This window comes from Trichechus manatus, unplaced genomic scaffold, assembly GCF_000243295.1.
Source record: "Trichechus manatus latirostris isolate Lorelei unplaced genomic scaffold, TriManLat1.0 scaffold00047, whole genome shotgun sequence".
NCBI classification, from domain to species: domain Eukaryota; kingdom Metazoa; phylum Chordata; class Mammalia; order Sirenia; family Trichechidae; genus Trichechus; species Trichechus manatus.
Window position 1 is genome coordinate 1843727 of NW_004443983.1, and position 24358 is coordinate 1868084.

At 40.6% G+C, this 24358-nt stretch overlaps 2 protein-coding genes across 6 annotated transcripts in view; both read right to left on the reverse strand.

Annotated features, from left to right (window-relative positions):
• The window catches only part of TNFAIP8 (TNF alpha induced protein 8), a 140226-nt gene extending 127034 nt beyond the window's left edge, over window positions 1–13192 (reverse strand). The window contains exon 1 of the mRNA XM_023731937.1: window positions 13079–13192. Coding sequence (XP_023587705.1) covers window position 13079 — 1 coding nt within the window. The 5' untranslated portion in view covers window positions 13080–13192. The remainder of the gene's footprint in view (window positions 1–13078) is intronic.
• Window positions 13193–18187: 4995 nt separating this feature from the next.
• The window catches only part of DMXL1 (Dmx like 1), a 157383-nt gene continuing 151212 nt past the window's right edge, over window positions 18188–24358 (reverse strand). For all 5 annotated transcript variants that reach the window (XM_023731941.1, XM_023731940.1, XM_004376969.2 and 2 more), the window contains 2 exons: window positions 23011–23228; window positions 18188–20306 (listed from right to left, as the gene is read on the reverse strand). In XM_023731941.1, the coding sequence (XP_023587709.1) occupies window positions 20082–20306; window positions 23011–23228 (443 nt within the window). In that variant the 3' untranslated portion in view covers window positions 18188–20081. The remainder of the gene's footprint in view (window positions 20307–23010; window positions 23229–24358) is intronic.

Sequence of the window (24358 nt, forward strand, 5' to 3'; positions counted from 1 at the left end):
AGGCAAAGCTTCACCCGGGTGGAGCAGAATAGTCAAACGAAGGAGCAGCTTCTGACAGGCTAATTAGGAAAAACAAAACAAAACAAAAACAACAACAAAACCACACCCTTCCACGTCCTTTATTTCATGAACAAGTATATACTGAGTACTAACTCTGCACTCTTTCCGAGGTTCAGCAGAGGTTACAAAGATAAAAAAAGGGGCAGTCCCTAAGAACAATTGACTTGCTCTAGGGTTAAGAGGAGGGAGAGATTATTTGGCACCAGCACTGATCAAGTCATGAACTCAAATTTGTTAACAGAACAGCTTACTTATCACAGCACTGAACACTAGATATATAGTACACTGAATGAAATATATAGCTGATGCTCTCAAAAGTGCTAATAAAGTAGAAGATATAGAAGGCAAAGAAAATGAGATTATCATCAGACTTTTTTTCAGCAATACCTTATGTCTGAAGAAAATGGAGTAAAATATTTAAGATTATCAAGGAAAAGAAAACGTGAGCCAACGATTTTATATCAGCAAAACTGATCTTTAATTATAATGGTCACAAAGTGTTATCAATAAATTAGGAAACGCTGTTCCTATACGCCCTTCCTAAAGATCTACAAGAGAAAGAGCTGACAATCAAAATGTCTAGAGATGCTGACATAAGGACTAGTGATAAGCATGATATATATAGAGTTACTTGTAGAACTAAGACTAGATGAGTATTAAAAGGGAGATATTTTAGTATATAATGGCTATATGATCTAACAATGTAGAAATAGAACAACCATAAAAAAATTTTTAAAAAGTTGGGGGAAGAATGACAACAGTATATGCCAAAAAAAAAAAAAAAAATTTTTTTTTGTTTAGTATTTTAAGTGATCATAGCTGGTAATGGTAGTATTTAAGAGGCCCTGGTGGTGCAAGGAAACCCTGGTGGCATAGTGGTTAGGAGCTTGGCTGCCGACCAAAAGGTTGGCAGCTCAAATCTACCAGGAGCTCCTTGGAAACTCTATGGGGCAGTTCCATTCTGTCCCATAGAGTTGCTATGAGTCGGAACCAACTTGACGGCAATGGGTTTTTTTGGTTTTGGTGGTGCGGTGGAGCTCTGGTGGCACAGTAGTTAAGTGCTCAGCATCTAAGCAAAAGGTTGGCAGTTCAAATCCATCAGGTGCTCCTTCAAAACCCTATGGGGCAGTTCTACTCTGTCCTGTAGGGTCGCTATGAGTTGGAATCGACTCGATGGCAATGGGTCTGGTGGTACAATGGTTAAGCACTCGGCTGTTAACCAGAAGGTTGGCACTTCAAACCCACCAGGCACTGCACGGGAGAAAAGCCTGGTGACCAACCTGCTCTGGTAAAGATTACAGCCTAGGAAACCCTATGGGGCAGTTCTACTCTCTCATAGAATCGTTAGGAGTCAGAATCGACCCGATGGCACACAACAATAACAATGGTAGTATTTATGTTGTTATTCAGTGACTGCTGTGTAATATGGGGCAATCAAATGAGTAATTATAGGATATTCTATCTCCCCTGTGACTAAAGAACCAGGACTCTAAGTGTGAAAGAAATACAAATGTAATATAGAAGAGTCTTGAATTTGAATTGGAAGTATCAAGATGAACTCAAAAAGTATTTATCTTTATATGCATATGTACGTTTGTATGTAAATCTGTGTGTGTGTGTGTGTGTATTTCCCAGCTCTGACCAGTGGAAAGGCCTAGAAACAATGACTGCTCCAGTCCCTGGATTATGGTTCTGAAATACCATTTCTTGGTAAAAGAAACTGGAGATTCTTGCAGGAGTGGCGGACTCCAGGTCTAAGGCATGAAATGCACAAGACAAACCTGGGTCATCTTGACACACAAGACAGCACAGAAGCTATCAATGATTACTAAGGTTGTGTCAGAAGGACTCAGGAGCCAAATTAAATAGGTTCCCACTGATTAAAGATGGGACAATTTGAGTCTTAGTAAGAATAAAAATTTCAATGACTTTAGATATATATAAATTCATGAGTTCATAGCAATAAAACAACAACAACAACAACAACCCAACTGGTCACCTTCTGAGAATGACGGGAAACTAATTCGTGAAAACCTGATAAATAAAAGGAAGAACCCAGCACTTATCCCGCTTTTCTTATACAAACTGTACTACTGGGTGATTACATAAGACTGAAGGGAAGTGTATGCTTATAAAATTATTCCAATTAATAAACAGAATCAAAATCACACAATTAGAACATCACCATTCTGCAAGCCCCAATGAATTAACAGATCTAGACACTGGGGATCAACAGCTGCTAACATCAAAAAAGAATGAAAAACCAGATACTATGTGCCTTCTGATGAAAGAATACAACAGCACCTGTAATCGTTCCAAAGCGATCAAACCTGAGTCTGATTAAGACTCTGGCTCCAGATGCAGGAAAGAGTGCAAAGGAACAAAGTGAGCTGCACCATGCACAGGTATCTTTCTTGTTGTCAAGACTGTCGGGAACTCTACAGATCAAACAGCCCAGGTTCTTTAACAAATTTTTATTTTATTTTATTTTTTAAGGAGGGAGGTATGGTAAGGGAATTTGTGATTAAGAGACTTAAAAGACATATTTAAAACATGGTCAAGACTAAACTAAAGTGGGTCAGGATGTACGCTTGGGTGATACAACCACAAAGAGATGTAAGGAAGTGATTACTATAAAAGTCAGCACGGTGGTTACTTTTGGAGGGATGGAGGAGAATATGATTGGGACGGGCTATATGAAGGTACTTTCGGGTGGCTGGCAAAGTTCTTGACCTGAGTGATGATTACATGGGTGTTTGCCTTATACTAATTTACAAAGCTGTATATTTATTGTGTGTGTGTGTGTGTGTGTGTGTGTTTTATTTTACAACAAAAAGGTGAAAAGAAAAGAGAGTTAAGAAAATCTAGGAGTGCCAGCAAAACGATGGCCAACTGAGTGGAAAGGACTACAAAGGTGCACTTTGCTGCAGGGTAGAGGCTAAGGGGCCAAGCAGCAAATCAATCAGAAACCTGTGTCTTACGATGGACTTCTGTTTCAATGAACTTCTCACGTTTAAGGTTAATCATTTTTATCTATACAGTTTTGACTAAAATTTGTCTTGTAACATTTAAAATTATTTTTGAAAGTTTATAACAAATGACGTGATCCAAAATATCCTAAAGGCAATCTCAACTCAAAATGACTCTTGGATGCCTACTGGAATTGCAAAGCACGGTTGGGTTCTCACAGACAAGATTAATCAGTTAATCTTGTCAAGATTAATCACCTGACTCAAAGTTGTAACATTCAACATGCCAACATAGGGCAGTTTTGAGTTCCTAGAATTAGACATGGAATTTACACCCTGACTCCTCTACCTAGCTCCCTATGCAAGTTATTAGCAACTGCAGATTAAAAAAAACAATCAAGGAAAACAATTTTCCCCTTTAAGCATCCTTAAGTGTAAGTGAAGGACCACACCCACGGCAACCAGTATGGCTTTAGAAATGAGTTTCAGGAACTAAGTGAAGAAATACAGGGCCCCTGGGTCTGCACTGCTTCCGAGCTGTGGGCAAGGGGCCTTGGAACAGGAGCTGCATTGCATTCCTGCCATCAGAGTCACAAGACAAGAATGACCCAATTGCACTGCACGTACTAAGCCTGACTCCTAGCAGCTCAAGCATTCTGCAGGGTGCAATTTCTGTGCAATGACTGTCAAGAAGCTGTCCTAGCTTGTACAAAATCTGCCTCACACAAAGACTCTATAACTTGGGGACAAATTTACCATCTCATAGACTGGCACTCTGTTGCAAGAGGCAATAATAAAAGAAACATTTCTCTGGGTGATTGATATTGTCTAACTTCTTCCCAATATGAAAAGGAGACCAGTGTCATCCTCTCAATTTGGGAGGTGCAGCTCCATTGACTTTGAACTTCCAGATCCTTAATTTTCACTTTGAAATGTGAATTACTTCTGTAATAAATTTAGGATTTTGATACAATCTGCAAATGGAAATGGGTCCATGAATGACAGACTCTACATTCTGGGGCATCCTTGCCCCCCCACCCACACTTGGTCTTGCACAGGAGACTAGGGTGACTTGCTGAGGGAAGCTGGGTGAGTGGGCATCAGAAAGGCCATGCATATCCCCATAGTTCATCTTCCCACTATTAAAAACAAAACAAAACAAAAAAATATGAAGAATAAACAGGGACAAAAGCTACATTGAAACTGACTGATTAGAAAGGTAATAGTCTTTGAAGGTTCACAGAAAATAGGTGAGCTCTCTAACAGTTCTATTCAGGGGTAAGAGAGGCACAAACAGTTAAGTGCTCAGCTACTAAGCAAAAAGTTGGCAGTCTGAACCCACCCATAGGCACCTTGGAAGAAAGACCCGGCCATCTACTTCTGACATCACAGCCATCAAAAACCCTACAGAGCACTGTTCTACACTGACACACATGGGGTCACCATGAATTGACAACTTTGTTTTGAATACCCTTCAACAGTTCAGAGCACAAGTATGGGAGGCAGCTGAACTGCCAGGGTGTGAATCCCAGCTCCACCTGCGGCGTGGCTTTAGCAAGTTATTGGTGCAGTAGTTAAAAGCTTGGCTGCAAACCAAAAGGTCAGCAGTTAGAATCCACCAGGCGCTCCTTGGAAACCCTATGCGGCAGTTCTACTCTGTCCTATAGGGTCGCTATGAGCTGGAATCGACTCGACAGCAACGGGTTTTGTTTTTTTGGTTTTAAGCCTCAATTCCTCATCTATAAATGAGGATTAACAATAGTACCTATCTCATTAGGCTGTTATGACGATGAAATGAAATAATGTATATAAAGCACTTAGCACAGAGCCTGATCCATCTTAGGCACTCAATGAATGTTTCCCAGGATTACAGTTTTTGGAACTGGGTATGTTTCCAGAAACATACGTAATTCTCTATTTGAAAGCTATCTTCTGAGTCTGAATGCAGGGATCTTTCTCCAAAGTTAAGTATGGTAGTACTATTTTTAGAAATACGTAATCCTTAACATAAAAATGTCACCGCTAGTAGTCATATGTGATTTTCAACACTTTCCACATCACTGTTGTTTCTCCAACTACTCATCACCACTGGTTAGTTTTAATCTCTATAAAATCTGGGATTATTATTATCAGCCATAGGATGGCCTGAGCTCGACAGCCACTGGGGTATGGGAGCCTGAGACTAGCTAGTGTACGTGGCAGATGCTGCTATTTGTCTACCCGACAACCATTCCCCCCTCTCTTCCTCCTATTGGCACGACCAACCTCCCATGACAGAGGCTGTCAATGCCAGCTACTCACTTTCACAGCTTCCCTTGCAGCTATGACTCAGTTCTGGCCAATGAGGCCTAGGGAGGCTTCAGGAAAACTTTTACCCTGGATGAAAAGAGATATTCACTACAAGAGAACCTTACTGCTGCCCTCTCTGTGTTCTAACACCCCCTACATACATACACACACTTCCTGCCTTTGAATGGGGCTGGAAGGAGCATATGGCACCCAGAGCTGAGAAAGCCATTTTTCTGCCCACAAGGGGGCAAGTCTACAGATAAAAAGGTAGCATGCTGAGGATTGGGGAGCAGAAGGATGGAAAGAACCTGGGTCCCTGATGACACTGTCTAAACCACTGATCCAGCCCTGGATTTGCCCAACTCCAGACTACCCTTCACATAAGATAATTTAATGTCTTATTGTTCAAACCGCTGTTAGCTGGGCATTTTCTTACCTGCAGCTTAAAGCATTCTGATAAAGTACACTATTTATGTCATGAATACACAAACACTAAGGGCAACCATAAAATGGACCAGAACTCACAGAAGATTGATTGAAGGGTAAAATTGGGGTGGACATGCCTGTGGGGTACTCAAAGTCAAGGTGTGCACCAGAAAGAGTGGGGTAGTTAATTCTCTGCCTCTGTCACCTGTCTCCACAAGTCATTGTCCAGCTTCCTCCACTCCCCAAATTGTGAGGCTAGAAGGATCCTGGTGTGCTGGACTCTAGGGCAGCAAATATGGAGAATAACTGGCTAGAAAGGAAGGCTGAGGCAAGACTCAAATTAATTCATTTTCATACTTGTTGGTCTCTTATCAAATATTAAAGCCTAGAGGGAAAAAAAAGTGTTCCACTAAAATTAGCACTATGTATCATCAGCAGCAGACCTTTACCATTCATAATTTCCATGGCCCCTATTAGACTGATAAGTGAAAAATGGACTAGAAATCAGAAATAGGGAAGAAATTCTGAAGTACTGGTACAGCCCAAAATGCAAAAAAAAGAAGAAAGAAGAGGAGGAGAAGGAGGAAGAAGAGGAAAAGAAGTTATAGCTAGGATAGCTTCAAAGAAAAAACAGTCTGTTCTCCATTTTCCTATTGCCTACCATTTCAAAATAGAGGGGTACTATGAGAACCGGATAGATGCCTGGAGGTACCATGACCTCAGGACCAGGGGTAGGCCTATGGTGGGGAAAACTGACCACTTGGTAACTCAATAGTCTTAGGTCTGGGGCTCTTCCAAACATGTGCCACTCTTGAAAAAAGGATATCCATCCCAGGTCACCGGCCTACAAGGCAATCTGAGGTGTCCTCCAGTCTGCTGGGATACTTGATTTATGATGTCAGTCTAGCCAGTGATTCAAAATTAAAATTTTCAGCAAATAAATACTCAGCACATTTCCCAACATCTCTTGTTCCCTGGCTTTCAACTCCCAGATATACTTGTGGGACACCTCTTTTGGTTTTGGTTTTTATATTTTGTTCTTGGCCTGGTTGCTTGTCAACATTTTTCAGCCCCTAAAACCAAAACCCGTTGCCGTCGAGTTGATGCCGACTCACAGCAACCCTACAGGGCAGAGTAGAACTGCGCCATAGTGTTTCCAAGGAGCGGCTGGTGGACTCGAACTGCCGACCTTTTGGTAAGCACCTGAGTTTTTAACCACTGCGCCACCAGGGCTCCTTTTTGCAGCCCAGTGAGGACCTAAATGAAAAACCACTTTGTTATTTATTAAGATAGGTACACAGGTGTTCATTTCATGTGTACATATCCATTTTAATCTTCTTTAAACTTGAAAGCCATTTTGTACTTTCAAGAGATTTGCTCTTTCTGCTGCCTTAAAATCCCTGCAGATATCTGCTACCTGAATAACCTTATTTATAAAACAAGGCAGGAAAAACAGTCTCTTTGGCCATGAGTTCTCAATTTGTTGTGCATTAGTCACCTGGGGAACTTATTGGAAATACAGATTCTGAGGCCAGTTTTGGTGATACTGATTCAGTAGATGGGAACCCAGGAATCTATACCTTTTATATCAAACTTCCCAGGTATCTTAAAGTCAGATTGGGATCACCTGCCCAAGATGAGTCCTAAAATACAGCACATTGGACAAGTTCAAAGTTTCTTTTGGCATATCACCTTTGTGGCTGTCAGAATAATCACATTCCCAAACCACCCACCTGGGCAAAGCCTCCATGCTGGGGAGGTGATAAGCACTACAAGTACTCAGGGCGGGGAATACTGCTTCCTTGGGAGGCTCCCTATTTCCACACAATCTCTTATCCAGGCAAGTAATAGCAGCCATTCCTTGCAAGCACTGTCACTCCTTCCAGACCATAAAAGGAAAGGTGCAAATTGGCTGTGTGCAAATAAACAGAGACCATCATCAGTTACGTGCAGAAGCCTGGAGCCTGAGCTCATTCACCTCCCCAAGTATACTTGTGAGTCACCTGGGACCTACCTCTGCAGTAAGGCAAAAGGAATTCCATCACTAAATCAGGTTTGCTCTACTCTTCCAGGGCGCTCAAAGTAGTATTTAATCAAACACCTGCCATTTCCCAGAAAGCTACCTCATCTCTTCAGAGAGAGAGAGAGAAAGAAGGAAAAACTAAGGAGACTTACTTGATCATAAAGAGGTGAAATCAGGTACTGGATTTATTTCTTAAAAGTTTGAGTCACCAGGGTTTGTTCTGGACTTTGCAATCTGTTGTCAACATTGTTCCTGTATTTTTTCTCAGAAGACCATGAGAAATTCCCTTGTTAAGTCTGGGTGTGTGTGTGTCTGAACACGAATCAGATTAAGAGTTCAAGACAGGAAAGGATGAGTACAGTAAAGTCTCCACAAGCACACATCATAACCCCTGCCTCCCCACCTTTGCTGACAGCCATGTTGTGGGAAACTCAATTTTTTTCAATAAATAAAATAATAACTGGGAAGAGGACAGGAGGTTGAGCTGAATGAATTTGGTTTTGAAAGAATAACAGACAGGTTTACAGAACGTATTGGCCATGTAGGTTGTTTCTCACTTTTGTGCTCATTTTCAAATATTCAACAGTGTACTGTGTGCCGAGCACCCTGTCACCAGAAGAGCTTGCAACAGGGGACAACACTCATTCTTGGGAACAAACTGGTTCAAAGCCCGTGGAAATCACACAACTTCCCACCAGCCACCAGCAAAGTCCCTCTGTGACACCAGGGGCAGCTAAAATATGGTAGTTTGCTCTGCCTGTCTTGAATAACCTGGTGTCATCCATTACCTGTTTTAACATGGGTCTCTAGAGATACAAGGCCAACCCTCTGCTCACAAATGAACTGTAATAGGTCTTTTAAAAGCTTTCCTTATGAACAGGGCAGCTTAATGGATACCATCCCTGGCTCTTCTTCACGCTCAGGCACATAAAACCCCAATGCCCTGCTCTGGCTCATTCATCTTTAACAGCAGCAGTTAAGATTTCCCTCACATAATCATGTGACTCTGCAGCTGGGAATCATTGAAATTGTCCTATATTCACTCTGTTCTCCAGGCTCCTCTGGCATCGTTAGAGAAGAAAAATAAAAGTTCACGCTAAAAGCACATATGGTACAAGTTACCACTCTCCCTCTCTACTCCACTATGACCCAGTACAAACACCATCCTCTTGAAATGAGACCTATCTGGCCAACCCAATAAAGCCTACCACTTGCTGGGTGCTTTCTGCATGCTGGACAACAAGAGAGGAACATTCTGGTTTAATCCACACAACAACCCTATAATGTCAATACTATCCCCAGTGTTTAGGTGAGGAAAAAGGCTCAGAAGGCTAAAACAGATTGACCAAAGTCACACAGCCAGTGGTGACTGAGACATGAGAACTGGTAAAGTCATTCTGAATTACTCTCTTCTTGAATAGACTAAAAGTCGTTTTTATTCCCAATGCTGAAGGAAACTACAAGTGGAATTTAGGACTTCATTGATTCTGTTACTGAAGAAGAGTAACCCAGATTTGTTTACAAGTTAGCCTGAGGGTGTTCCAATGGAAGCCCGATCCACTGACTTCTTGTGTGTGCGCATGTGCGTCTGTAGGGGAGCTATATACCTAGACTCCAGTCACCTCAGTGAAATAGTATCTTGTTGGTCTCTAACCCCTTTGCTCTATAAGAAAAAGGACAACCCTAGGAAAAACAACCTTGTTGATGCCCATCTAGCTCTGCACTTCTAAAAGCTACCTTGGTTCTGAACTGAGATTCACAAATACTTGTTTTTAGAGAAAAAAACAACTGCTCTTTAAAAGGGTTGGGGGGCATTACTTAATTACTGTTGACAACTGCAATATTTTAAAGCAAGTTTCTCAGGTAACTTTTATACTTGATGTATAAGCCCAACAAAATAAAATCCTGTGAAATCAGGTTCATTGCAGTTATACCACTGGTTATTTTAAACAGACAGCAGAAGAAAGGTTATTGAGAAATAAGATTAATTTGAAGATGCTTCCTCCACAGTCCTAACTAAGGAAGTGCCTTCACTTTCTTTTGTGAAACACAGGAGGATTCTGAATCCACTTTTGCCACTATCAACTTACCTTCAGGAACCCTTTTTATCAATAAACATCTTTCTTCACATCATCCGACCTCTAAGATCTGAGACCTTCATGCAAACATTAGAGAGTTGCCCAGTGCCAGGCCCATAATAGGAGATCAATAAATGCTGGGTGCATGAATGAATGGTATATGCCTCCTGCAAGCTGGACTGAGGAAGATACTCCTCCAAACTTGCATAACGGCAAACCACTATGATCTAAGACCCACGGAGCAGATGGTTTCTAAGGTGTTTCTTGCCTCTAACACGCTATCATTCGCTACACTCCACTTGCAGCTCATTTTCTTCTCTTTGGGCCAAAATGTAGAATGAAAACTAACTTGCCTCCACTGGATAGTATTGGCTTTATTTACAATTTGCACCAAAGTTTTGTGATTTTTTTTTTTTTGGACCCCCAACGAGTTAGACATTTTCAGCTATTAGGCAGCACCCCTGATGGATAAAAGTCTAGAAATTGCAGTAGACTGAGATCCCTGTGCCACCATCATCAAAACCAGAGATAAGAGAGCAGAACCCTCAGTCACAGGGAAACAGAAAGGTTGGGGTGTTAAAAGCTCCTTTTCAGCGTTTGTTGAGTTCTTATTGTGTGCACTCAGCATTAAATGCAGGATGTGGGCAGCATGTGGAGGGGTGGGGTGATAAAAGTTAATCTGGCATGGCACAGAGCCCTACCTTAACTTCTGTATCCGAGCCAGAGCTCTCAGAGAGCACCAAATTGGCGTAAATTATCCACCTTTTTGTCCAGGTTGTCTCCTGTGCATATGCTTCATTGTCACAATCAGTGCCCCTGGTCCAGGGGTTGAGTTAATGCCCTTTTGCCCACTCTCACTCCCCTCTGTGAAAAGACACTCTTCCTCCCCTGCCTCCTGAAGTTATCTATGTTCACTTCCTTCAACTTGCACCAGGCAAAAATGGAGGGGGTAGGGAATGGACTATTCTACACGGTGTGGAGTAAAGCTTGATTTTGATTAAGAATGCAATCTCCAGGAAGGAAGTGTGTTACTTTCAATTGGGCTATTCCAAGTAGAAAAGGATTAACTGGATCAATTAACCATCAGACCTCTGAAGTGTCCAACACTGGGGCCAACTCCAATGATCATCTATTTGAAGTTCCCCAAGCCACAAGGCACCTAGGAATCTGCCCTTCCCCTCATACAGCATTTCCTAATGAGTACTGTTTACATGCAATCATTTCTCTCCACATACCCTTTCCTCCAATTTCAACAGAATGAAGAATTGCAGAGAACAGGCTTTGTAAAATACTCTGTTCCTAGCCCTTGCAAGTGCATTCACCCCCAGTTTCTGCCATTCTGCATGGGACCCCAGAATAGCCTGTCCTCTCAAGGTCTCACTACCCAGACAAAGTCTAGCAATATAGCCAGAAACAGAAAATTAAGAGACAATAAATTTGAGATTATCCAGCTCACACAACATATTTTCTAGTTAAATTTAAACATGCTAGAACAGAAGGCACTATAGATTAAAAGTTTCCCTTAAAGAAAAATTTAAACAGTCCATTTGTGTAGAATCACTATTCTTTTAAGGGAACCTTCGTATATTCAGTGATTTGATAAATGATCCTTAAATCATCAGGTCATCTAGATGAACACAATGGCTTATAAAGCATACATTTATTAATGCACAGAGCTCTACAAAAAACAGGCAACATCCAGCTATTCATATTTTACAGGAAGGTAGGTAGTATACCACTTCCTTAAATTTTATTTATTCAAATTAGAGGTAAAAACTCAAAAGAAGGGGGCAATTAATGCGTATAGAGGGAAAGAGGCAACCAAAACTCTGCAAAAAAAAGCTAATTGTGTTACTAGCTAGAATACTAACAATAACTTGCTGACTTAACTCTCTATGATAGATCTAATTAGGAGGTGGCAATAAATGTTTCCAAGAGTTTTATTAAATGTGATATTTATTTCTCTCCTTAAAGAGAGATGGAATCATATATTTACCTGGCAAAGCATAATGTTTCCTTAGTTAAAACATTGTGGAAACACTTCTGTGTAACAGGATAAAAATATCTGCTATGATAAGCAGCACTTAAAGTGATTTATCAACTCTTAACTTGCATATGCCAACGCACAATGACATCTCCAAGGCTGCCCTGTTCTGGTTATTTCCTCTAGTCACACAGTTTTGTTGTCCCTACACCTCAATGAATAATTTCCATTCAAAATGTCACTTCCCTACCAGCATCTTTTATCAAAGAAGAGGGAACCTTTTATGGGTATCTCTACTTTCATAATAAGAATATAGAGAAAATAAACCGAGACGTAAAGGATTCAGAGATTAGAACTGGATGGGACCTCAGGAACCAGAGAATCAGTTTACAAACAGAGAAACTATTTTATAGATGGACTCAAGCATAGTACTGCTGTTGTGTAGCAAAGGTACCAATTAACTTTTTTAAAAATGTAGAAACATGCCCTGCATTAAAAATGTACTGACCCCCAATAAAAATAATAGTAAGAAATCTAAGGATTTTGTTGTTTCAAGCCTGGCACTCGACCACTATCTAATTTGCTTCCATGATTCCGCTCAGGGTACTGCTCCTTCTACCTAGTGCTGTGTTTTAGGAAATCAGTTGGCTTTAGAATTATGGTGTCGTTGAATCAATAAACATCTTCTAGGTGCCCAAGCCTGGCTGGTCAGCCTGGTCTTGAGCGTGCCTATCAGCCGCCCAGGGTCCGAATGATCTCAAAGCAAAATTCCGGTCCCTGCCCGTTTTACAATGCAGGGGGGGATTACAATCTGAAGCCAGCATCTCTGTCTGCAATCTGGGGCATCCTGAAAACCAGGGTAGTCCTTTCGCTGGCATGTGTGGCTGGTTACAAGGAGGGTGTGACACACAGAGGGGCCGCGTCTACAGATGGAAGAAAGGATGGGGGGAAGTGGGGCGCAGAGCAGGAAGTGGAGGTTCAGGGGTCCGTCTGGTCGGCAAAGGGTCCCAGTCAGAGGTCTCGTATTCTCCCTGAGACGTAGGAAGTCGGCAAAACTCCGGAGTTTCCAAAGCTGTGCACGCACGCACGCGCGCGGGCGCACACACGCACACACTTACACGCGCACTCACACCCACTCACTCCCGAAACTCGGTGAGCGGGAAGCGCTCCCTCGGGAGCAACCCGCAGCCGGACTGCCTGGGGAGCCCCGCGGGGGTGTGCGTGGGACGAGCGCGCCGGAGGCACTTACTCGGAGGAAGGGGCGCGGCAGCGCCTGGACACTAAAACGCAGGCTGGGCGGTCTGGCGGCGCAGAGTCCCCCTCTCGCTCGCTCTCTTACTCGCGGGCGGCCGCAGACGGATCTGCTGAGCGCGGGCCAGGGAGGGAGGGAGAGGAGCCAGGAGCCAGAGGCGGGCCCCGAAGGAGGAGCCAGTTGTCTGGGGGCGGGGCTAGGAGGAGGAGCCAGGAGATGGGGGCGGGGCGGGGAGGAGCCAGGAACCTAAGTGGGGCGAGGAGGAAGAGCCAGGAGTCGAGGGCGGGGCAAGGTGGAGGAGCCAGTTGGCTAGCGGTGGGGCAGGCCAGGAAGGAGGAGTCGGTTGGCCAGAGCCGGGGCGGAACGAGGAGGAGCCGGGAGGCCAGAGCCGGGGCCGAATCAGCGGGAACCGGACGGCTGGGGGCGAGGCAAGCCGAGGAGACGAACCTGGCAGCCGGAACTGGGCGGGACGAGGAGAAGCAGTCGGACTAGCGGGCGCGGGCGTGATGAGTTTAGGCTGAGGCGCGGCGAGCTCCAAGCCCGTGTGATGCCTACTCCGCCCTCGCGGCCTCCAGGGCGGGTCTAGAAAGGTACGGCTCCCGCCTCGTGCATTCCAAGACCGCGAAACCTCGCCGTGGTGGCAGAACGGGCGTGGGCCAGGGCCCTCGTGATGTCGCTGCTGTCTGTCCGCCTCGAGGGGTCGGGAGTGGTCGGTGCGCGGGAGAGCGCGGCGACGGGCGAGACCTCTGGGCGCTAGAGGCATCTACACTCATCTTGACCCCGTTTCCTCTTAGTGGATCAAAGCAAACCCTTGATCAGTTCTCTGGGTCCTGTCTTCTGTCAATTATTTCCTCTCTTTTCTCCTCAACCTTTCGATTTCTATACTTTCCCTACAAAACCTTAAAGTGTTAAAATTTAAAAAAAACAAAATATAAAACCCTGCACTGACCATATCTCCTTCTCTCAGCACAACTCAGCTTTACTACTAGACCTGAGAGACCACAGCGCTAACAGCAGACACAATCGGCGTCCATTGCATCAGGGTTTACTTTGGACCGCGGCCTCTGCAATCTCAGGCAACTCACATCACTGTCATCAAAGAACTACTAGCCTTTTTCTTTTCAGCTATGATGAAGACATAGGACTTTTTTTCTTCGCCCTTTTCGTAGTGTTCTAATATTTAGAAATTAGCAATATAATTAACTTTACTATCTTGGTTGGGCCAATAGATAACTTGGGTTGTTTAATTCTCAAGCTGGCTCTTGCATGTTTCCAATTGGAGGTCATAAAAAACTTACTAGAATCTAGAAAGCTCCTAACAACTAGCCCATTATTCAATGGCTAAATATATTTTAAAATAATTGTAGCTACATCTAGAGTAATCCAAAAATACCCCCAAACTCATAAATCACATGGAGATAGCTGTAACTACAGCTGTATGACAAAAATACCTCTGTGCATGCTGTTTTGCTTCTGCTCAGTAGAAGTTACAGGAACTAACTAGACAAAGTTGTGAAGGTTTGAAAACTCTTCTGTCCCAGTTTTATCATGAACTCTTCTCTTGCTTCAAGGCCCAATTCAGAGCTAGACTCCTCATTTTTTGAATAATTTCATGGCACTGTGCTACTTGCTATCAAAATGTATGCACAAATTCTCTGGAAGCAAAGAGGAAGTGACTTACATTCCCTAAGGATATGAGAAAGATTTCAAAGGAGGTGCATCCAACCAAGCTGAAAATTTTGCTAGGCAGTGAGTTTTGCCAGTCGAGTTTGTGAGGCAGTGAGATGGCAGAGGGAAGAGAGATAAGAAAGGCATGGTTTAACGTTTTCCAGCAGGCTGCAAAGCACTGAAGCAAGGATGCACATCCTACACACAGCCCACAGTGCTCAACTGCATACAATGGTGAACTGTGTACATAAACACATGCCAGTTGCCTCAAAATTACATACGGACTGCTAGGATGACCACACTACTATCTGATCTGACTGGGTTGTACACACAAGAAGTGTTGGCAATTGAAAGTCATTATTTATAGAAGGTAAATGTAAACAAGAACAGATTACTTACAGAAAGTGAACAGTAGATAACAGGAAGGGATTTAAAATGAACCAATCCCCTCCACCCCTACCGTCCTTAGCATTGTATGGGAGGAATCCACTTATGTCTAAAAGGGGACCGGCTCACCCTTCCCAAATTACCCATGTTCATTCTGCCTCACTGGGTGGGCATGCCATGGACCAGGTGTCAGTAGGCATCTCTCCAAACATATATGTTCTATAAAGTGAGGTCAGGCATGGCATAGGGCTATCGGCGCAGGGCCCCATGTCCAAAGGATGAGCTCCCCTCCTTCGTCTCATTGATCAGGAAGCCACATCTAAGCCTCCTCATTCTAGGGTTTTCATCAGCCATTGGGCAGGCCCTTCAGCCAATCCTGGTAAAGGTCAATTACTGGAGGAGCCTCCCTCACTCCCCCAGCCAATGCGTGTAAAGGTGGATAGCAAACCGACGAATCCCTTGCAAATTGCTTATGAGGATAGCAAACCAACCAATCCTTTAGCAGACTGTGGCCAACCAATCATTTTGGGAGGATTACAAACCCAGGGCCAGAAAGGCTACATAAGAGAAAACCGATTGCGCCACATATGGTTTGTTTTATGTGTCAACTTGGCTAGGCTAGGGTTCCCAGTTGTTTGGCTGAACACTAGTTGCTCTCATGGAGTAGTTACATGTGGTTAAATCAGATGGCCTTGGGTAGAACAGATTACCTTCCGTAATGTAATGTGATCATTTTAGGTCACACCAGTGTAGGGTGGATCCTAAACCTAATCACCTCTGAGTTATATAAAGAGCAGCATAGACGCAGAGACACACAAACACAGGCAAAGACAGACCACATGTTGGGATTGTCTACAAGCAAAGGAATTCCAAGGATTGTCGGCAGACACCGGAAACTAGGAGAGGCTCACAGAAGTTGATGGGGCCGAGACCCTGAGTTGGACATATAGCCTCCAGAACTGTGGAAAACAAGCTTCTGTTCTTTAAAGCCACCTATGTTGTGGTATTTTGTTATGACAGCCCTAGGAAACCAAGACACATGCCTAATCTCTTCATCAAAAGGTTATCCAGCCACAATCTTGACCTTCTCTCCAGAGCACACATTCCCAACAGTGAATCTCCTAATTTTAGCATTCTTCGCAATCTGTATAAACCACAAACCTTCTAAATCATCAAGTGCTGATTCCTTTTTGCTTAAAAGTTCCTTCCTCTCGCATTTGACTCTAAGCAAAAAGAAGAAACCAGGCTACACCTTCAACACTTTGCTTAAAAATCTCCTCAGCTAAATATACAAGTTTATTGCTTCTGAGTTCTGAATTCAATCAAGTTTTCTGCCACTATTTAAGAAGGATCTACTTTCCTCCAGTTTCCAATAACATGTTCCTTGTTTCTTTCTGTGTTCTCACCAGAAGCACCTTTAAAATCCATTGTGTTAAACACAACATATGCTTTTTCTATCGTGTTTCTCAAAATTCTTCCAGCCTCTATTCACTCCAGTGTTTTTAGATACATGTTCCAGCAGCACTCTGCTTTCCAGCACCAAAATCTCTGTTAGTTTCCTGTGGCTACACCACAGCTTTGGTGGTGTAAAACAACAGAAATTTATTCTCATAGTTCTGGAGGCCAGAAGTCTAAAATCAAGGTGTTGGCTCCTTCCAAAAACTAGGGGAGATTCTGTTCCTTGTCTCTTCCAGCTTCTGGTGGTTCCAAGTGTTTCTTGGCTTGTGGTCACATTGCCACTTCCTCTTCTGTCTCAAAACACCCTCTGCCTCTCTCTTACAGAGATACATGTGATTGCATTTAGGGCCCACAGGATAATCCAGGATAAGCTCCTCCTCTCAAGGTCACATCTTTCGTCATAAAATATTCACTCTTTTGTCATATGATATTCACAAGGTCTGGGGGTTAGGATGTGGCTGTATCTTTTTTGGGCCACAGCTCAGCCTACTACATTATTATATATTTTGTAGACATCCTTCAGTTTTAGTTTGTGTCTCCCCTTGGATCCAAGAGTTAATAGTTTCTTAATTTCTAGGTCAAAGGGCCAATTTTAATTTTTCTAGTTTTATTGCATTGTGACTAGAGAACATTGTATTGTTTCTACTTTGTGGAATTTGAGGTTTTTCACAGAATATACAGTCAATTTCTGTGAATATTCTATATGCAATTTCAAAGAAGGCATTTTATTCATTATTGTGTTGCTAAAATTACGTATGTATGTGTACACACATTTTATATACATATAAAACTTGTATACATGTATATAACAAATGTGTGTATGAGTGCACACATACATATGATCTATGTTATTGTATTGTTTTGTTTAGTGCAAAACAGGGCTGCCAACTGGTTTGTTTTTCCCCACTTCAAACCCCTGCTGAGAATTTGCATTTCTAACAAGTTCACAGGAAGGTATTCACAGAATCACCTGGGGGATCTTGTTAAAACATATATTCTGATTCAGTATATCTGGGGTAGAAATGCAAATTCTCAGCAAGGAACTTGTTAGAAATGTAAATTCTCAGCAGAGGTCTGAACCAGAAAGAACCAGTTCAAAGCTCTGTCACAAAAGGAATAATAGCATAGAATATTTAATCAATCTAAGACTAAAACAAAGGCAGATCCCACATTTCAGAAAATGAGACTTGTAAAGTTGTGAGTTCTTAGACCATTACAAAGCCACATTCTCAGAAAATGCACAATTTAAAATAAAATGTATTTGATGTATCCATTCCATTAATGTGGAACATATATACAACTATGTATGTCATTTTTTACTTATATGTACATTCTATTTTCATCCTTTACCTTATTTGAATAATACTTACCTATTAAAAAGATTCTAGAAAAGAAGAACAGGGTATTTGGGAAAGTTATTCAGTCTTCTCTACATTAACCAAATACAAATTCAGAAATTTTCCATTTTTAAGTAGCATGTGTATGTATGTATGTATACTTGTGTGTGTATATATAAGTGTGTGTGTAAAATACTTTTTTAAAAATCAACTAAGGTGGTAAAAATATTACTTAAAACAACAGCATGCTAAAAAGTCACTGCATGATTGTTTATTTAAAATATTTACGACTCTGGATGTAAATACATATGGGTTTACATAAATTATGGTTATTCACATAAACCCTGAAATAAAATGCTTGTTTATCCACAATCCTTTTTTTCTCATAAGCATAATAGTAAATTGTCTACCTCACTGAAGTGTCCAAACTCTTTTAAATCTTGATTTGTGAAATCACTGAAAAATAACTTAAGCTTAATGACATCAAACAATCGTATTGTTTGCAATGCTGTCACAGATTTCTCCATGGCAAAATAGTCACATATTGTTATTGCACAATTTATAGATACAGGTTATTATGTGCATATAAACCTCTACATAATGACAGTGTTTCCACTGCAATCTGCTCAACACATTTAAAATTATGAAATACAATCTACAAAATCTTTAACAATATACTTTTAAGATAAAAGTATCCTGAGGATATTACAAAATTCATCTTACCAGCCCTCATTTCTTTGCTTTATTTGACTCTTTAATTTCCAAGATAATAGTTGTCCATATTCTATTACATAAAAATGTTCTTATCTCATAGCTCCTATTAAACAAAATATATTTAAGCTAAATAGTATATAATTGTCCCTTAAACACTTAGTCCCATCTGCTTCCAGTCTCATTGGTTAAAATCAAGTATTTACCAAGTTTTCCGTAATTCTGAATCAGAAAAGGTATAGCACAAAACAGAGAGAAATAGGTTAGCACATTTAAGTTAAAAGCACTGTGTACTTTTAATATTTTGGTCATATTTATAATAAAATAATATATTTTGGCGAAAAATAATAAAATATGTCTTGATTTTCTATTAATGGTAGATCTGGTGGGTATTTTACATTTGTAAATTCTATCTATTTGACCGTTTTCACATTTGTTTCTGAAAACATTGCTATAAGGTTTTCAGAATTTAAGACTAAAAACACCTAAAAGTAAGAAATAAAATTAAGTAAAATGTTTGTTTGATGCTCAAAAATCTTTTGACAAATTCACAAACTTACATATGCCAACACAGAATCTTTAGTGCCGTCTAAGGCTCATTTGACTCAATGTAACCTTTAAAATAATAATCTCAGAAGACTTTCTGAAGTTTATTTGCAAATTAGGATAGAAATTCAAAATTAAAAAAAAAAAAAGCATTGCAAAAAAGTTGTTATTCTGGTGGCAGTAGTTGTTATGGCACAAAAACACATGAAAAGACGTGTAGTTTTCTTACATACACAAACTAAGTTCAAATAAGATGTGCAAGATATATATACATATATTCACAGATGCACACGTGTATACATACATACAACTTGGGCTCTAAAGGGGAAACTAATGAACATTTTACATAATGAGCCATTTGGTTCATTTATCACTGAAGTTCCAGTGACAGCTTTAATGGAGATGCTATTTGTTTGACTGTTACCCAAGTGTCACTGTATCATTGGTTAAGAGGAGGGTCATTTGGATGTGTAAGTTTGATAAAGGAAGTGAGAGTATGGTGAATTAAGTGATGACTACTATGTGTAACAGCCTTTACATAAAGGATATTTTTACTGTGAAAGAAATTCATGCAGAGATATCTGCAGAAGAGTTTATCAACAATAAAGAAAACAAAACTCCTTTAACACTATGACATAACTTACTAAAACATACTATAAATACCTACTATAATAGCATTACTTATACATTCTACTTTAGATGATCTAATTCTGAATTACCTTGTTAATGTTTAAGGCATCAGTGCATCAATGGCAAAGCTCCATAAAATAAATATGAAAACAAGAAAGCATTAGCTTATTTGTGGCACTGACTAAAGAGTGATCACTGTACACTGTATCTGTTGGCCACTTCCATGCAATAGGTAATAAATTATACATATTATGGTCAAAATGTTACAGCATAAATTTCACATCATTTTTCAACACTTCATTCAATGGGCTAAACTGATCTGGCAGTATTCTCATTTTCATTGTTCCATCAGCTCCACAAGAGAAAATGTGATTTGCGGGTCCTGTTTCAATCTGCATCACTCCAGTTCCAATATTCCTGAAAATGGACTGTCGAGCATGTTCATTGATAAAAGTGTGCAGAAGACTAAAAGTAGAGAGACTCCAAATCTGAAAGATATTAAGACAAAATGCAAACTGGGAATCAATTAAATAAAAATTTTAACCCTGCATTCCTATGCAGATAGGAGTCCCTGGGTGATGCAAACAGTTAAGCACTTGGCTGCTAACCAAAAGGCTGGCAGTTCGAATCCACAAAGCACCTTGGAAGAAAGGCCCGCTGATCTACTTCTAAAAAATCAGCCACTGAAAACCCTAAGGAACACAGTTCTACTCTGAAATGAAACACATGCGGTTGCCATGACTTGGAACTGACTCTATGACAACTGGTTTTTGGTTTGGTTCTATGCAGGTAAGGAATTTCCAAAACAAAGATGAAGAAGAACCTTTGTAGGTCTCAGACTATAACACTTTGTGTAAAGGGTTACACATTTTCCAAATTGCTTTTATATTATTAAATTCTTAAAACCCATGCAGTAAAAGAGGAAGATACTATTAACTCCAAACTGGAGATGGGATTAAACTAAGGTACAAGGAGGTTAAGTGTATAATACTACAGAAACTTGCAGTATTATGGGAACTATAATCTAGGTTTCCTATCTCTCAGCAAAGCTTTAGCTGTGTAGTTGAACAATGGGGTAATCCCTCACTAAGCAAAGCTATGTTCCAACTACAACCCAAAAAACCAAATTCACTGCCATCAAGTTGACTCCAACTCATAGCGACGCTACAGGACAGAGTAGAACTGCCCCATAGGGTTTCCAAGGAGCGACTAGTGGATTCAAACTGCTGGCCTTTTGGTTAGCAGCCAATAAACATTACCATTTAAGATTACTTAATTTACTAAGATCTTCTGGAGCCCTGATGGTGCAGTGGTTAAGAGCTTGGCTGCTTGTACTTAGACCAAGAGGCAGCTGTTTGAACAGAACAAGGGGGTACTGTGTGGTTTTAAAGTCAGGAAAGGTATGCATCAGGGTTGTATCCTTTCACCGTACTTATTCAATCTGTATGCTGAGCAAACAGTACGAGAAGCTGGACTATTATGAAGAAGAACAGGGCATCAGGATTGGAGGAAGACTAATTAACAACCTGCAATAGGCAGATGACACAATCTTGCTTGCTGAAAGTGAAGAGGACTTGAAGTACTTAACTGATGAAGATCAAAGACCACAGCCTTCAGTATGGATTACACCTCAACATAAAGAAAGCAAAAATCTTCACAACTGGACCAATAAGCAACATCATGATAAATGGAGAAAAGATTGCAGTTGTAAGGGATTTTACTTGGATCCACAATCAACACCCATGGAAGTAGCAGTCAAGAAACTAAATGACCATTGCACTGGGCAAATCTGCTGCAAAAGACCTCTTTAAAGTATTAAAAAGCAAAGATGTCACTTTAAGGACTAAGGAGTCCCTGACCCAAGCCATGGTGTTTTCAATTGCCCTATATGCATGTGAAAGCTAGACCATGAATAAAGAAGACCGAAAAAGAATTGATGCCTTTGAACTATGGTGTTGGCAAAGAATACTGAATATACCATGGACTTCCAGGAGAACGAATAAATTTGTGTTGGAAGAAGTACAACCAGAGCGCTCATTAGAAGCAAGGATGGTGAGACTTCGTCTCACAGGCTTTGGACATGTTATCAGGAGGAGGACTTCATGCTTGGTAGAGGGTCAGAGAATAACACGAAGACTCTCACGAGATGGACTGACATAGTGGCTGCAAAAATGCGCTCAAGCATAACAACGATTGCGAGGATGGCACAAGACCAAGCAGTATTTCGTTCTGTTGTACATAGGGTCGCTATGAGTTGGAATCGACTTGATGGCACCTAACAACAACAACTTAAAAGAAAAAATTCTACAATTCTAGTCAATTTTTTTTCTGGCTGAGAATTATGGAAACAATTTACTTGGTTCTAACAAAGAACTCCCACTTATTTGCACTTTAATATCCACACTATTGCTTAAATGAATGAGTGAATTCTAAGAAACAACTCTTCAAGTCTTGGATTGCTGACCATTGGAATAACATAGAGACTAAATTGACCTATCCCTGTAAAAATCTTTCCAAATTTGGCCAGAGGACCCACCATCAAAATCAATAGGCAAGTGTTTTAAAAATATAGATTCTTGAGCCCTGGAGTTAACCAACTCATTATTTCAGGAGTAGAATCCAAGAATTTACATTTTTAATAAGCTGCTTAATGTTTTTGGCAAGCTACTTAGTGTTTTAAACAACCTCTCTAAATTTTAAACACAATGGAGTCTAAGACAGATTGCTATAGGCAGGGATTCTCAAGGTACATTCAGAATTCTTGAATCAGGTACTGAGTGATCAGATGCTAATGATGATATGAAAAGATGAGGAGAAATTTGGAACAAAGGAAAATGTCAGTACATTTCTCAGCACCTAAAAACTGAATTCAGTAAATTATATAACTCTGAAGACGGATATGGTGTTAAAGCTAAATCTAATGTAACTCTGAAATCTGTTTATATGCATGGAAACTTAGCTATTTTACATGCATTAATTAAGCATATTCAAAAGAAATTGAAAAACAAAAATTTCAACTTGTATATTATTTCATTTATCAGAAGACATACTAAATAAAAATTAGCATTGTTGACTACAAAGGGGTTAGGATTTACTATTACTTAAATAAATGAGTATCATCAATATAATTTAACAGCTAAGGTTTCTAAAGATTTCTTTCCATTTTGTAGATATTGTGGGATCACTGTTTACCTTTATATTCCCTTCAGCAGATCCTGTAACAAAGTACTCTTCAGTTGGATCGACAGCAATGGCTTTAACTGGAGAGTCATGGCTCTGGAAAAGCTGCCTCTGGTGTCGGTGGCGAAGGTCAAATACACATGTAAAGCCTTTTCTGCCACCTGATATCAGTAGCTGATGTTTTGGAGCATATGCTAAAACCGTGGCTCCACTATCATGACAGTAAAAAGCTGAAAGTAAAAAAAAAAAAAAAAATAAAAACCATTCAACAATATAAAAAAATAGACTTCCTACTTTTGGTCAAAATGGAATAACAGACTAGATTTATTCTCCTGCCAGAAACAATTAAAAATCAAATTAAATATAGTAAACAATGGTTCGAGACACTGGACATCAGTCAGTGAAGAAGAGTGATCTCAGAGAAGGGAAAACAAACTGGGCGAGCCTTATGATTGTCCCAGCTTACTGCCTAGATAGAGTTTTTGGGCTGTGGCACAAGGAAGGGGAACTCAAATTGAGCCAGGAAGACAGAAGTTTAATATGCAGTATATATAAAGAATTCCTACAACTCAACAAAAAAAGACAAACAGATGGACAATGAACTTGAATAAACATGTTTCCAAAGAAGATACACAAATGGCCAATAAGCAAGCACATGAAAAAATGCTCAAAGTCATTAGTAGTTATTGATCAAAAGCACAATGACATACCACTTCACCCTCACTAGGATGGCTATTAACAGAAATGAAAAACACAAACGAGTTGACGGGACTGTAAAATGGTGCAGCTGCTGTGGAAAACCGTTTGGCGGTTCCTCAAAAAAGTTAAACATAGAATTATCATATGACCCGGCAATTCCAATCCTAGGTATATACTCAAACAATTTGAAAACAGGTACTCAAACAGATACATGTACACACAATGTTCACTGCAGCATTATTTACAATAACCAAAAGGTGGGAACTACCCAGGTGTCCATCAACAGATGAATGAATAAACAAAATGTGGCATACCCATACAATGGAATATTATTCAGCCATTAAGAGAAATGAATTCCTGATACATGCTATAATGTGCATGAACCTTGAAAAGATCATACTGAGTGAAATAAGTCAGACACAAAGGGAAAAACAGTGTATAATTCCACCTATATGAAATATCTAAAATACGCAAATGCATAGAGACAGAGGTTTATTAATGGTTACCAGGAGCTGGGGGTAGGCGAAAATGGGGAGTTATTGCTTAAAGGGTACTGAGTTCCTGTTGAGGGTGACTGAAACATTTGGAAATGGATAGCGGTGATGGTTGCACAACACAGTGAGTATAATCAATGTCAATGAATTGTACGCTTAAAAATGGT